This window comes from Danio aesculapii, chromosome 22 (assembly GCF_903798145.1).
Source record: "Danio aesculapii chromosome 22, fDanAes4.1, whole genome shotgun sequence".
In the NCBI taxonomy this organism is placed as follows: Eukaryota; Metazoa; Chordata; class Actinopteri; order Cypriniformes; family Danionidae; genus Danio; species Danio aesculapii.
Genome location: NC_079456.1, coordinates 11,137,665 through 11,154,330, shown reverse-complemented (window position 1 = coordinate 11,154,330; position 16,666 = coordinate 11,137,665). Strand labels below are relative to the sequence as shown.

Below are 16,666 nucleotides of genomic sequence, written 5' to 3'. Positions count from 1 at the left end.
TTGAGAGCCACACATGAATTCCCTGTTGAACACCAAAACAAATACACCAGAAGCATTATAATATATGAAAATATGTATTCATCTTCGATTTGAAACTCCAAATTTGCACTGGATTTTGTATCAATGCATGCAAACTACCCTGATGTCAAAATGACGTCAAATTGACATCTGACATTGCTTTTAAAAAAATTTAAAAACGATTACATCTGTGTTTTTTGACTTCGCTGTTAGGAGTCAATTCAAAACATCAAATCGATTTCCATTTTTGACATGTTTTTGATGTCCTTTTGAGTTTAAGAGGACGCTCTTTCTCTGCTTGGCTTTGGATTTCCAGTTTATTCCCTCTTTCAGACTTTATCGTGGAGAGATTTGCAGTATCATATATCCAGCGTCAACAATCTTCAGTATTATGAGAACCTGAAGCACAACACTGCAATCCCGTCTCGCTTGGGCTCCAACCTCATCATAACCATTCCCTCAAATTCCAGCAGTCAGACTGAGGTAAACAAGCCTCCGCAGCTTCACACCACTCACGCAGCGTTTATACCGTCAGTCAAACTGTTTGCTCCGCTGGTTTCCACAGGATGCTCAACCTCAGAAGCTGGTGAATAAGAAGGTTATTTTGGCCTGGAACATTCCCGCCATCAATGGACTGATCCACGTCATTGATGGGCCTTTCAGAGCTCCACCTGTTCCAGTAAGTGCTACTTTTATAGGAGCACAATGGATCATGCTGGAGGACCATTTTGGTATATGAATGTAAAGGCAGAATCAATCCATCCATGGTCCAGTCTACATATTTTACAACAGCTGTAGAAGACTACAGAAGAGTCTCTTTGTCAAAATCTGCACCTCACTAATATATTTTCAACTGTACGGTCTGATTTCTAGGTTCCAGCAGTTCTTCCGATCTCGCAGTCCAGCGGTGTTGCAGTGACCACTGTGCTGGTTGTCATAGCGATTGTTTGTATTGTTGCCGGACTAGCGTACTATGTCCTCAGGCACAAGAACGATGCCTTTCGTTTCCAGTATTTTAAAGTACGTTCACATAATCAAGCTTCAGGTGTTTATATAGATGCTTACTGTTCTCTTTAGCTTTCATACCATCTATCTATCTCTCCTTACATCAACTATCCATCCATCCTTTCATTTATATCCATCCATTCATTTATATCCATCCACCCATCTATCCGTTCATTTACATCCATCTATCCATATCCATCCATCCATCCATCCATTTATATCCATCCATCTATTAATTTTTATCCATCCATAGATCCATACATTTATATCAATCTGTCCATTTATATTCATCCATTTATATCATCCATTCATTTATTTATATTAAACCATTCCTTTATATCCATCCATTTATATTCATTCATTCATTTACATCCATCCATCTGTACATTTACATCCATCCGTCCATTTATATCTATACATTTATTTATATTCATCCATCCATCCATCTATTTATATCCATCTATCCATCCATTCACTGATCCATTCATTTATATTCAATCATTCTTTTATATCCATCCATCTATCCGTACATTTACAACCACACGTCCATTTACATCCACCCAATCATCCATCCATATGTATCTTCCGTCTATCCATACATTTATATACATCCATCCATTTATATACATCCATTCATATATATATATTCATCCATTTATATCCATCCATTCATATATATTCATCCATTCATATATATATTCATCCATTTATATCCATCCATTCATATATATTCATCCATTCATATATATATTCATCCATTTATATCCATCCATTCATATATATTCATCCATTCATCCATCCATTTATCCATCTATACATTCGTTTATATCCGTCTATACATTTGTTTATATCCATCCATCCATTCATTTATATTCATCCATCCATCCATCCATCATCCATCCATCCATCTATTCATCCATTTATATCCATCTATCTATACATCCATCCATTTAAATGATCCATCTATCCATTCATTTATATTTATCTGTCCATTTCTATCAATGCATCTATTCATTCATTTTTATCCATCCATTCATATATATTCATTCATTCATCCATCCGTTTATATCAATCCACCTATTCATTTATATTCTTCCATCCATTCATCCATTTATATCATCTATCTATTCATACATTTATATCCATCCGTCCATTTATATCCATCCATTCATATGTATTCATCCATCCATCTATCCATTCGTTTATATCCATCCATATGTATTCATCCATCCATCCATCTATCCACATTGTTTGTATCTATCCATTCATTTTTATTCATCCATCCATCCATCTATTTATTTATTTAAATCCATCCATTCATCAATCCATTTATATCATCCATCTATCCATTCATTTATATCCATCCATCTATTCATCCATTTATATCATCTATCTATTCATACATTTATATCCATCCTTCCATTTAAATCCATCCATTCATATGTATTCATCCATCCATCCATCTATCCACATCATTTATATCTATCCATTCATTTTTATTCATTCATCCATCCATCCATACATCCATCCATCCATCCATCTATTTATCCATTTAAATCCATCCATTCATCAATCCATTTATATCATCCATCTATCCATTCATTTATATCCATCCATCCAGTTATATGCATCCATTCATGTATATCCATCCATCCATCCACCTATCCGTCCGTTTATATCCATCCATTCATTTATATTTATCCATCCATTTATATCCATCTATCCATCAATCCATCCATTATATGTCTCTCCTTCCATCTCTCCTTCTATCTGTTAATCCATCTATCTAATAGTTTATCTATTTATGTTTTGTCTTGTTTTCTTTTTCCAGTGTTTTGTCATCTTTATTTCTGATTCTCACTCAGAAATGTAATATTTCAATCCTAGAACACGGAATAAATCATTAAACCATTTCTAAGATGAATGAAAGTGATGTAAAGCTACTGAAAGTAATGTCTTATTTATCATGTAACAGAATGATGATGAAGATGGTGCTTCTACAAAAGCTGGTGGAAATGCATTAGTATCCATCCCAAACCCTCTATACAGCGGCTACAGGGCGTTTGCAGAACCATTTGGGGTAAATCCAGAAAAAGCATCTTTCTGTGTGCTTCTACATTAAAGTACCTGATCATTACTACTGCTCCAGCGCATTTATAGATGAGCTGTACTAATCCATATTTGTTTATTTCAGGATTCAGCAGTTACAGACACACCCAACCTCATCGACTAGCACAGACAGCGGCGTTAAACTCTCCCTTCATTTACCTGCAATCAGCCGACTGCTGATAAAAATAAAGGTTCTGTATTGGCATTGATGGTTCCATGAAGAATCTTTATAAGCCATAAGATCTTTCCATTTCCATGTGGTGTAAAAAGACTCTTTAGAGTATTAAAATGCTGCTTCATAATAATTTGATGTGTTTGATTGCAGATACGTCAGAGTATGTAATTTCCACCCGTTTTTCTCTGCATTTCACACATATTTTTGACTAAAAATGTTCTTTACATTAAGAAAAAATGGTTTACTCACCCTCAAATAGGTCCAAACCTTCATGAGTTTCTTTTTTTGTCTTCTGTTGAACACAAAAAAGAAAATATTTTGATAATGCTGGAAACAAGTGGCCATTCACTGTTTTGATCCAACTATTTTCATGCGCATTTTGAACTATCGCATGAAAAAATGCTTAATGGAAACCTAAGATGCGCTTAATTTTTGAAAGTCTGCATAAAAACAATGATGAAAACAAATTTACTGATTAATTTTCAACATACGCATCAAAAAAGTCAAGTGATTTTGTTTTAACAGTTCATGTGATGATAAAAATAGCATTTGTGTCAGAACCGGTGCATTATGGGATGGCGTGAATGGATGAACTAGCAGACTGACCACTTTGTAAAACATCTGAAATGATCATTCTAAAGTCTGTCATCAAAGTGGATCAGTATTATGCAGTGTGCGAATTATACATTGACAATCGGGGGGAGGTCAACTTTTTCAGTCATGTTAGTTTGAGTAATACATTCTTCAGTCATTGATGTGTTCATTTTTAATTACATCTATTTTATTAATAAAATGTATTAAATTTTTTTGTTTTTTGAGATAAAGTTAGTGTATTCTGACCCACAATATCCTCTAATTACCTCTTTCAGACGTTACTGTACACTATAAAACCTAAAAAGTTAAGGTAACTCAAAACATTTGAGGAAACCGATTGCAACAATCCCTTTAAATTCAAAAACTAACCCTAATGAGTACTGTGAACTTAACCCAGTTGAGTAAATGAAGCAATTTGAGCACAGTAAAACCTGATAAATGAACAGAACTCAAACCAACTGAATACTGTAAACCCAATAAGTTAAGGCAACTCAAATTGTTTCAAACTATTTGAGTAAAAAAAAACTAATCTATAGGAGTTCTGTGAACTTAATTAACTACTGAAATATGAAATAAATATTAACTAAATTAAATAATGAAATATTTAATTAACTCATTACCTTCAACACTGAGATCAAAACTCTTTTCAAATGAGTAGAATTAACTTTCAGTAAATTTTGAGTTTACGCTCATTTCATTTGATAAAGTTGACTGTTGGGTTTTACAGTACAGGTCAAACTATACAAAACGTTTACTTTCAGGCCATATAAAGATACAAGATATATTTTCTCATATAGACTGCATGGTGCGATTATGCATTGACAGTGGTATGAACCGTTATAGGGGTGGTCAAATATATTTTTATATTATCTATTAATTTAATTAATAATATTATTCATTAAAATACAGATCCAAGTGAACTATTTCTCAGTTTTAATGGGCTGACACCCTATATATCTAGTTTTGATGTCCTTCAGGGGGGATCAAGCATTAACTAGGGGGGTCAATCCCCCCAAACCCCCTTGTAATTCGCACCCTGGTATTATTACTTCCAAAAGAAAAGCCTACCAATGTAAAGTCCATTTTTTTTCTTTTAATATTTATATTTATATATATCATATATAATGTTTATTAAGAAGTGACAATTTTGTTCTCTTCAGAACATCATCATCTTTGACTCATTGGATCTAAACAGTTTTTATGTTTTATGTGATATTCCAACTTTGGATGGAAAATAGCATCCATAGTATGAGGAAATATATTATGGATGTCAATGGCTACCAGTTTCCAACATCCTTCAAAATAACATTTGTGTTCAGGAGGAAAAAAAAAAAGAAACTTAATGTTCAATAGGATTTAGATCTGGGCTCTGGCTGGGCCACCAACATTAAAAAAATGTGGAAAAAGTGAAGCGCTATGAATACTTTCCGGATGCACTGTATCTCTTTAAGAACTGTTCTCCAAGTCCAAATGGATTCTTCTATGGCAATACTGTGAAATAAAAAAAAACATTTCGAATCTTTATTTTTAAGAACCTGTCTGGAGAAATGTCCTCAACACCTTTGTTTATGGTTAAACCTACAAACAAAAGATCACTCAAATTTTGTCTTGGACAACATCAGCTTACTGTGGTGTTTTCAGTTCAATAAATGTGCTAAAAACATTTGTTGCTTTACCTGTTGTTTCTGGAGGGGGTTTCCTTCTTGGCCAATCATCGAGGTAATCAACCGTTCAGGGACTCAAACCTGGGGTCTCATTAATGTCTCCACCTGCAAAACCTAATCCCAAAGGTCTCATTGACATAATGGAAAGGTATTTTTGTGTTGCTCAGTCAGATTGCAGATGACTGAAGCATAACACAGGAGGGAGAACATTCCCTCGAGGACACAGACCACCTGTTCATAGCGCATTACAGGAAGACAACATCCCATCATTTGAGCCACAAAGGACTGCAAAATACTGAAACATTGGATTTTTTTTTGTTTTAGATTTCATCTTGTTTTTTGAGACAAACACCTTGTGTTCAAATTTGGTAGATTTTATTTGAGTAATGCCAACTCTGTTAGTGTGGTTCGTTTTAGTAGCCTAAATGTAAACTCAGCAATCCAAACATCGTTGCTCACCAAACAAGTGGAGTGAAAAGATGGGTTTTAATAACCTTCAAAGTGAACTCTATTGCAAGTTGATTGAAATACGAATCCAACATGGACAAAACAAATCTAAGCAGACCAAAAACCAGACATGTAACCATAAAAAGCTCAGAAAGATTGCTCCTTGCGGCAAACATTTATATATATATATATATGTGTGACGTTTTGAATCCTTTACACCTTTTAAAAGCTCTTCATGAGTTTCCAATGGAAAAAAAAACACTACAGTGGCTCCTCGCTATAACATGGTTTACTTTTCTCTGCCTTGCAGTTTAGCCATTTTTTTTGTGTGTGTGTGTAATCTGCCATGCTTTTTTTCTACAGCACATTGTGTTCTGATTCCTGATTAGCGCATTGTGTTCTGCGTCCTGACTGGCTGTAGACCAATCAATCAATCTCCTCTGTGCCGTGTCTCCTGTACAGTACAGAATGTGTTCAGCTTGCCAGATTTACATTAATCTTCGTTCGCTAGCAGTGTGACTGAAGTGCTGTACTGTATGTTTGCAAGTTTTCACCTCACAATGTCGATGAAATGTTCTGCACCGTCAAAGGCACCTGCGGTAGCATCCAAAAAGCAGAGGAAGACGTTAACCATCGCACAAAAAGGTTTAACTTCTGGACATGCTAAAGAAAGGTAGAAGTTACACGGCTGTAGGGCGCAATTACAGAATAAACAACTGAAGATCAAATGGTTTTGATCTTTGGTTTCATCCTATAATACTGGACTTACTTTTTAACGAAGGATTGAACTTTGAGAGTGTTTAAACGAGAGAGAAAAGTGTGAAAATGTTAATGTCTGTCTGAAAAGAGTGTATAAAGTGTATGGTGAGAGGTTTTACAGCCTTAAAACATCTATAATAATTGTAAAAAATAAAGCTACTTCGCAAATTTTGCCTATTGCAGGTAATTTTTAGAACGTAACTCCCGCGATTAACGTGGGACTCGGACGAATTGGCCTAAAATCAAAATCTCGATTAATTAAACATTTTAACTCGATTACGATTAATAAACGATTATTTTATTTACTTAATGTTTGGTGCCCTTATAGTTCACTGACACGTTTTGTACAGTAAATATGCTCACAAATTCCAAGTGAGAGATTTTTGAACGAAGGAATCATTACTTGATTTTAAAATAACTGAAGTAAACACACACTATCTATGATTATATATTGAACATCACTGCTGAACAGCTGCAATTAAAACACACATTGCCTAAAGCGCGGCTCTCCGCATCGCCCAAACGTTGTCACCGCTACCTAACCAACCAATCACAAAGCTTGCGCTGTGTGTCGTTGTGACGTGTAGTTGCATTTTTTTGAGAGGTGTGTGGTTATGCGAGTGCATGCAGTTGGCAGAAGTATAATATTAGAATAATATAATAAGTATAAATCATGATATAATAAGTATTAATTAGCCTTAACAAAGCGGGATCATGTGACTCCGCACATGTTAAAAAAAATTGACCTGGAAAAATTAGATTGATTATAGGTTCTGAATGTTGATTTCGATTACTTTTCGATTAATCTCCCAGCCCTACGAGGGACCACAGTACATGTAACCAAACATTGTGTTTATCCAGCCTGATCTCACAAGGAATAGTAACTGTTTTACGTTTTGTCAGATTATTGGCTAATTCTTATAAATGCAAATATGTTCAGCTTTATGAAAATGTAAGATTTTTAGGAAGAGGCGTGATACCAAACCACATCCCTAAACCCAATCATCATTGGGGGATGAGTAAATCGTACTAAATTGTACAATGAGATCGTACAAATTCATATAAATTAGCCACTAAATCAAAAAGTTACAAATGAGATAGCGTTGGTTTAGCACAGCACACAGCATTATTTTTTTGGATGTTCTGTAGTTAATATACACCTTATTTTTCAGATAAGAGTAGCACAGCCATTGTAACTTAAATCTATTGTGACTTCTGGTTTCATTCTTTTCCAGTGATTTTTACAGGGTATCTACAGGTTTCACCAAGTTAAATCTAAGACTTTTAAAGACGTTTTTAAGACCATTATGAATGAAATTTTAGACTTTTTTTTCAAATATGCTACTTAGAAAAGATTTTCTCTAGTCCTATAAAAATTAATACAAAATAATACAATAATAATAATAGTAATCTTGTTTGACGATTTTTTTTGTAATTTTAAATATATCCATACACAAACCCTATAACCCTTAACAAGAATAGAACAAAACATAGCTGTCAATTACTTCAGTCTACAATAATAATGAAAAAATATATAGGTTAGCTCAGTATCCTCGGCAGTAAATAAATGAAGAACTTTTAAGTAAATGTTACAGTAGGGAAAGTAATTTAATGCTATTTTTAAATAAACAGGTAAACATTTTATCGAGATGGATTGTTAGATGGATTGTTGGATTGCAGATTGGGTTTCATTTCAGTAGATTTAACACTTTTTAAGGCCTAAAATTTAGCTTTTGAGATTTAAGAGTTTTTAAGACCCCGCGGATACCCTGTTTTAGCCATATGAAACAGCTTGGTATGCTGATTGATGTTGTGAATTGGTATTTTCTTAATTTTTATTGATTTGAAACATGTAGCTTCAACGTTTACTGTCATTTGTAATTCCTAGTCATTTAGCCATTGGCAAATTATTGTGAAGTCCTAAAACAACTGCAGAAAATAAAGTGAACAAATACATCAATAAATTCTATGAATGATAATCAAACCAAATGAATGATCTGTGCTTTAGACTGGACCAAATGAACCAAACTACAAATGTGAATGTACTCTGAAGATATCAAAATTTAGTTTAAATTTTTTTATTACAGATTTGAAACTAATACAAACAGACTACAAAAATGTAGTCTACTTGGGAAATAAATGTTGAAAATACAGTCTAAAAGACATGGTGAGCCGTTTAAGCCGAAATTGTGGAGAGGATTGTGGGTTTGATTAATTGCGGGAATGATCTGTTTGATTAATATCACTGCGGTGCTGCCTTGCAAATACTGTAGTAATAATTTATCTCATCAATCATTGGTGGTGAATGTGTTGCATCATAGAGGAAGCTTCTTTTTTGTCGAACAAAAACAAACCATAAACACCTCTCACATTGATGAAATAAAACGATGCTTCAGCAGTGCATTGAGGTGGCTAATGTGTGATTTGGGGAATATCCTGTGGAGTTTAGGACCCAGGGCTAATGGGGATTGCAGTGAATCCACAGCTGGGTCTTCCTCCACCATTCTTCCACTCGATTCCCATCCCCCCCGTTTTCATCGCGCTCTTCCGCAACAAAGCAGCGCCACCCAACCCCACACCAGACACAGAGGCTTCTGGGTCACACAAAAGTGTCGCGTCACACATTGCATTGTGTTTGCTTTCAAATGCCTCAAACCCAGGCAAGATGGCGGGCGCTGCTCGTCGGGAGAGCTAACACGTGGGGAGGTGGTTGGGTTAAAAACTTCACCTGTTGTTCAGTCAGCAAATACCAGCAAAATGGAGTCCGCACACCACACTGTGTGAAGACTTGTCTACAAAATCAAGCAGATATTACTCAGAATGGGCTACGGGGACTTTTAATTTTCAATAAGCACACTTTCATGCTGTTGTAAACTCACTGTGTTTATGATCTGGTTGGTTGAAATATCAATGATCTTCGCTGTCTTATTGAGATACAATGTAAAGTGGGTTTCACACCGGACAAGAAGTAATGCATTAAATATAATTGCTCCATTTTATGTCATTATAATCCTTGTGAAATCTAAATTTACAATGATAATTTAGCTAGTTCGCATTGTTATTCTTAAGATGAATGATTTTAATCCTCTGAAACAAAAATGGTAATCTTCGATAAAAGTCCATGAACTTCCGCAATTGGAGTAGAAGTCCTTCTGTTGACGTCAACTTGAGGGCTTCCATAGCAACTGTATATTAATATCCTTGACCACGCCCCACTGACCATTAGTTTGCTATGAGAGAATGGTGTGTAAAATAAAGCCCTACCCCAAAATCAATATTTCTCTTCAGTAGACCCTACTGAAAAAAACAGCTTAAACCAGCCTAGGCTGGTTGGCTGGTTTTAGCTGGTAAACCAGGCTGGTTTTAGAGGGGTTTTGGCCACTTTCAGGCTGGTTTTCAGCCATTTCCAGCCTGGTCTTAGCTGGTCAGGCTGGGAGATGACCAGCTAAAACCAGCTTGCCCAGCCTAGCCAGGCTGGTAGCCCAGCCAAAACCAGCCATGTCCAGCTTAAACTAGGCTTGTCAAGCTGGTTTTAGCTCGTCATTTTCCAGCCTGACCAGCTAAGACCAGGCTGGAAATGGCTGGAAACCAGCCTGGAAATGGCCAAAACCCCTCTAAAACCGGGCTGGTCGATCAGCTAAAACTAGCCAACCAGCTTGGGCTGGTTTAAGCTGGTTTTTTTTTTTCAGTAGGGGAAAGAACATCAACGTAGTGAAATAAATGTCTCTACAGTATTTTTAATGGATTTTCTGTGCTCGCCTGCTGTTCCTCAAGGCACTTGCTTTTAAATGGCCTTTCATCGTGTTTTACACTTGAACAACTAAATAAATCCTATTTAGCTGACTGTATTTTAATTAAATGACATTATTGATAGTGTAAATCTAAACTAATGAATTTGAAAATAGCTGTAAAGTTTTCACCGGAAGTTCAGCGGTGGCTCATATCAAAGTCCCTTTAAGACAAGCAGTTTCACTCTGCGGCCATCTTTGAAACATCTCGCGGACAGTATGCTCGGGCATTCTGTCTGAGTGGGGAAACATCAAATTCTCCAAAGCTACTTGCCAGGCTTATGATTTCATATGAGGAATCAACAATAAAATTAAACAACACTTATATCTCATAAGTTTCGTTTCTAAATGTTCGACTAAAATATTCGACAAAATCTGTCTGTGTCAACGACTGTGTCATGTATTTTGTATGAGTGTGCTACCCATACTTGTGTGACGTCATCTGTGGAGTTCAGTTAATAAAAGAACATTGGATGGAACCGCACGGCTACTCCTGTGTCATCTTATACTTCATTTAAAATGTAAAATACATAACAGCCTGATCCAAGCCCTCCCCTGGAATTTTGTCAGTCTAAAACAATCGATGATTGGCTCTTGTACCAAAAGGCAGGCTTTAATCGACATATAGCAATCGATGATTGGCTCCTGTACAAGAAGGCGGGTTTTATTTGCCATACAGCGATCGTCGATTGACTCTTGTACTAGAAGGCGGGCTTTATTCGCCATGTAGCGATCGACGATCGGCTCCTGTACTAGAAGGCGGGCTGTATTCGCCATATAACAATCGACAATTGGCTCCTGTATTAGAAGGTGGGCTTTATTGCCATATAACTATCGACAATTGGCTCCTGTACTAGAAGGTGGGCTTTATTAGCCATACAGCGATCGACAATTGGCTCCTGTACTAGAAGGTGGGCTTTATTAGCCATACAACGATCGGCGATTGGCTCCTGTACTAGAAAACGGGTTTTATTCGCCATATAGCAATCGACGATTGGCTCCTGTACTAGAAGGTGGGCTTTATTAGCCATACAGCGATCGACGATTGGCTCTTGTACTAGAAAGCGGGCTTTATTCGCCATGTAGCGATCGACGATTGGCTCCTGTAGTAGAAAGTGGGTTTTATTTGCCATATAGTGATCGACAATTGGCTCCTGTACTTGAAGGCGGGCTTTATTCACTATATAGTGATCGATGATTGGCTCTTGTACTAGAAGGCAGGCTTTATTTGCCATATAGCGATTGATGATTGGCTCCTGTACTAGAAGACGGGCTTTATTAGCCATATTGACCGTTACACTTTTCTCCATTTAAAACTATATGAGTGACATATCTTGTGTATTCTATAGTCTTTGCTCATATAGCATATTGTTACCAAAACAATATGAAAACATTATCTAAAAAGCTAAATTAGATGTGTTGTTACAGTGCCTAACCATTAATAATGGTTCAGCCATCAGTTTTTCTCTGACAGCGGCCAGAACTGGACGTCCACCAAAACCACATGCCCAGAAAACAGACGTCCCAGAGGCCTCCGTGAGCCGCCGAGAGGCACGTGGGCTCTAAAGACACTGCACTCCTTTCAGTAATTCAGCAATCTGAGGATCTCTCATGCCAGCCAGAGTTCCTCAAACGCCAATGAATGAATGTAGTGATGGGAGCAGAAGTTTTAAACCGTCAGGCCTCTTGTTGGTTCGGTGGATTTGGTTCAATGTCTTCATATTTATTGGTGACAGTGTTGAACTGTTATTATTTGGGTTGCATTTATGTGTTGCTAACACCAAGAATTTATAGCAAAACACATATCTGAGTCCAAACAGAAGATCTGAAACTTGGTAAATGATAAAACACGCAGACCAATGCATTGTCCAATTTTTTTCTCATATCCATTTCTAACGATTTCACCAACCAAAACAGACCACAGTCCTAACCTAAATCCAAATATAGGATTAGTAGCACATTCTGACAGTTAGCATTACCATTCCTTTGTGTGTTTCCCAAAAGCAACTATGCAAGCCAAGTAGGGTTGTAAATTTTGTCATTACCAACATTGATCAACAGTGTTTTATATATTAACAAACATTAGCAAATAGCATTTGTTTATATGCATATACTCACCTGAAACATGGAGTTACAGTGTAGTATTTTTAATCTCAACCTTTTTGCGTTATGTGTGAAATCACGAGCACCTGTGTGACATCAACAATATTTCTAACTAACATTGCTTTAACGATGAATATGCAACAAACAAAAACAGTTGTGACTAGCTAGTTAGTTTCTCCAATAACGCATCATATACTATATTGTCATTCAGCAAGCACAGACATGATTTTTCTGAAATGTGAATTTCTCTTGGGTGAACAGATTATTGAATTAACCAGTGAAACTGATTGAGAGGTGGGACTAAGGAAAATTAAATAAATAACGCAAAGTCATGATAGCGATTATTGCCTATTTTAATTGAACAGCATAAACTGGACTATGAAACATCTATTAGGGGCCGATCACACTGAATGCGCTTTTATGTTTCAAAAACGCAAGGCGTACAACAATGCCTTTTTTTGTCGTCAAAATGTTTGTGTTTTCTTTTACTTCAAAAATCATTCAAATATTAAGTAAAGATCCTGTTCTATGACTTTCAGGCTCACATTTGGAAAGATTAACCATGGCCGACACAAAATCCAGTGTACTGGTTTGACTCTTGACAGAAAAAAAAAATCTATCCAAAGGTATTTTTACATCCACAGTCTCTGAATACACAAATATTCCCCAGAGTTATCACTTTCCCTTTCACCAAACTCAATTTGCCACAGCGTTCAAGGTAGCAACTAATTCTAAGAAAAGAAATCTTACAAAATATGGAGAGCAGTGCACCGCAATTATTGCTTTATGCAGCTTTATTTTAATCTGCAGAGACTGGCGTTTCTCCAAATTCACATGCTCAGACCAGAAAAGCCAGAGAAAATGGAGGCCAACAAGAGGCCTATGGCAACTTTGGAAATTGCAGTCCTCCATGACAGATGGTTAAAATGCTGCGCAGGCCAATTATATCCTACCAAATTCATAATAGCAACAGAAGAAAAGCCTTTGTTGAAAGACGCTGGCTGGAAGTAGCCTAATGTTTTACGAAAAATTAACAGTTTGAGTTACTAAAATGCTATTCAGTCCTATATGAGACCCCAGAACGCAAATAAATAGCACAATATTTTGGAGATTTCTAAAGATTGAGATTAAGCTGAATGAATAAGCTCTCTATTGATTTGATTTCAAGAGTTGGCACTTAGATATTGCTTGATTACTAATTGCAGGTTTGGCATGCTGTGCCGGGAGATAATTGAGCCCAGGGCCCCCGCCTGGTCAATTAGCATGAAAGGGTGTCTAAGATCAGGTAGGTCTCAAGAGCTCCCCCTGGTAAAAGAGTAAAAGGAGGAGATGGGGTGGACGTAGGGATTCTTCAAACAAAGATAAGGCAAGTAAGGTGAAATGGGCTATTTATTATAGGCTTTGATTAATCTGATTGGTTTATCAATGATTGCAGATGAGAGACCAGCCGCGATCAATCATATCACGTGCGCCTCTCCAAAATAGTTTATAAAACTTCACTTGATAGGATAACAATAATTGGCCGAGATACAACTATTAAAAATATGAATAAATATGAGTTAATAAAAAATTAAGGAGAAAAATTACCTTTTAAGATGTACAAATGATTTCTTATATTACTAATCAAAATTAAGTTTTAACATTTACAAAATATCTTTATGGAAGATTATCTTTACCTAATATTCTAATGATTTGTCATACAAGAAAATGTTGACCATTATTAACTATTTTCAAAATATAACCACACAACATATGTTTTTTTTGTGTGTGTTCCAGGGTCACCTATGTGATTCAAAATGGTTTCTCACATCTTCATTTGTAAAATCTATCCATAATCTTGAAATTGTGCACAGTTAAAAGGCTTCTCATCTACATGTTAAAAGTGGCTAATGATTAATCTATCTTGCTTGTATATGAGAACTAATCAATATCCAAATCCTTTATTTGAGAATAAGTTGCAAAAATGTCTTAGATATTTTTCCATCCAAATATGCAAATTAGATGTAAACATAAAACATTTGCAAATAAAGCTTTTCATCCAACACTCAAAAAAATGACCCTTGCTGTTTGTTCAAGCTACTTATTTAAAATTGAGCTGAAACAACACAAATCTTGAGGTTTTTTTTTTTTTGATACAACTTAATTGTTTTATGTTCAATCCACGTAAATTTTTAAAGACTGATAAGTTAGCTTAATTCGTTCAAGTTGTTCCAACACAAATCAATAGCATTTTTTTTGACAGTGAACGAGTCAAAGAGCACAATTTGTCACTTCCTGATAAACTGGCACTAAATATAAAAATAATAAAGTAATTTGCTGTGGTAGGAGAAGCCAGTGTGGGCCTTTTTTCCGTATATAATAAATTACTTGTGCCTCAGAAGACAAAAATTAGTGCAATGAACGCACAGCTTTTAGAGGTGTGAGACGCTCTCTTTGGCATTACAGATGCTCAAGACAGTTCTGGGGGTAATAATATTGAACCACTTTGATGACAGACTTTGGAATGACCAAACTACATTTCAGATGTGTAATGTGGTCGGTCCACTGGTTTGTCCATTAATGCCATCTCGTAGCACCCATTTTTGTTATAGCATGACCTCTGTGTTGGGTAGTTACTTTTGAAAGTAATGCATTACAATATTGAATTACTTAATAGAGGTGCTCTGCAATTAACAACACTCTATAACCTACACCTACCTTTTTTACCTTTTAAAAAATACACATTAAAAAATATATATTAGGATAATGTTATCTGAGAACTTCCTGACCCCAGAGTTATACATGCCGTATATACAGTTTATTGAAAGTTTAAAGCGATACGTTTGCTACTTTTGTACAATTTGTCTTAAGTAAAATCACTGTCCATTGAGACGATCATCCCCTTTTCTTTGATGTTGTCAAAATAATGAACACATTACTACATAATCGATTGACTATGTTAATTTTAATTCACCAATTTATTACTTAAAAGCCAATTAATTAATCTAAAAAGTAGTGTGTTACATTTTTTAAAATAGGAACTCAAATATTACTTATTTTTTAAAAGCAATGTTTAACTTTACTAATTACTTAGAAAATATTATTATGTAACTCACGTTAATGCGTTACTCCAACACTGCATGACCTATTAAAATAAAATCGCATTATGCGCATGCTGGAATTTATTAGGTAAACGTGTTTCTATCATTGGTTATGCATAATTTTTCTTATAGTATAAAAGGTTTATCCTACTCAGTAGTGCGCATAAATATATTTAATGCGCATCTTAGACATTTACGCGCATCTTGGCATTTTGTATTTTGCATCCCAAAATGAGCATAAAAACAGGCGGATGGAAACCGATCTCGTGTCTCTCATCGGTTGCGATGCATTTTAATGCACGTTTTATAAATGCAGCCCCACAAATGCAAAAATGTTCTCAGTTGGTTCATGAACGGGAGGCTGCATCCTGTCTACTCATTGATATATTCTAGGTGTCAAAACTATTGAATTAAGAAAGACAATTAGATCTAAGAGGAATCAAAACATTTGATAATAACTGTAAATAATTTCTGAGACTGTGAATTATCTTCATTTCGTCTTAAGCCGAGGTTGCACACACAGCAGTATACAACATAAACCGCCATGAGTTTAATGGCAACAACATTATTATGGCTGAACACCATTGTTCAAAAAAAAAAAACAATTAAACGTACTAAGTGTATTAACCACAATACGCAATACATCAACCAAATAACATCTGGCAAGTTCATTAGCCAAACAGCAAGTCATTTATGGTTGCTGAGCAACTTGGCATATTAATATTAAATATAATTTGTTCAGTTTTCTGCTGTTGAAAACTGCTTTGAACGTGGCTCTTTCATTGATTTTAACATAAATGTTCTATAACAGCATTCAAGATCATTATCCGTGACAATATTTAATCCTGCAGATGTCGTTGAACCATAAACAGTACATTGCTTATTCCAAATGGCATCACAGAAACTCCAGAAATCCACGCCAAA

General features: G+C 35.7%; 1 protein-coding gene across 1 annotated transcript in view; it reads left to right on the top strand.

Moving 5' to 3' along the window:
• The window catches only part of stab1 (stabilin 1), a 70,127-nt gene extending 65,129 nt beyond the window's left edge, over positions 1–4,998 (top strand). The window contains exons 65-69 of the mRNA XM_056447685.1: positions 352–501; positions 584–697; positions 892–1,038; positions 2,999–3,103; positions 3,218–4,998. Of these exons, the coding sequence (XP_056303660.1) occupies positions 352–501; positions 584–697; positions 892–1,038; positions 2,999–3,103; positions 3,218–3,256 (555 nt within the window). The 3' untranslated portion in view covers positions 3,257–4,998. The remainder of the gene's footprint in view (positions 1–351; positions 502–583; positions 698–891; positions 1,039–2,998; positions 3,104–3,217) is intronic.
• Positions 4,999–16,666: the final 11,668 nt, after the last annotated feature.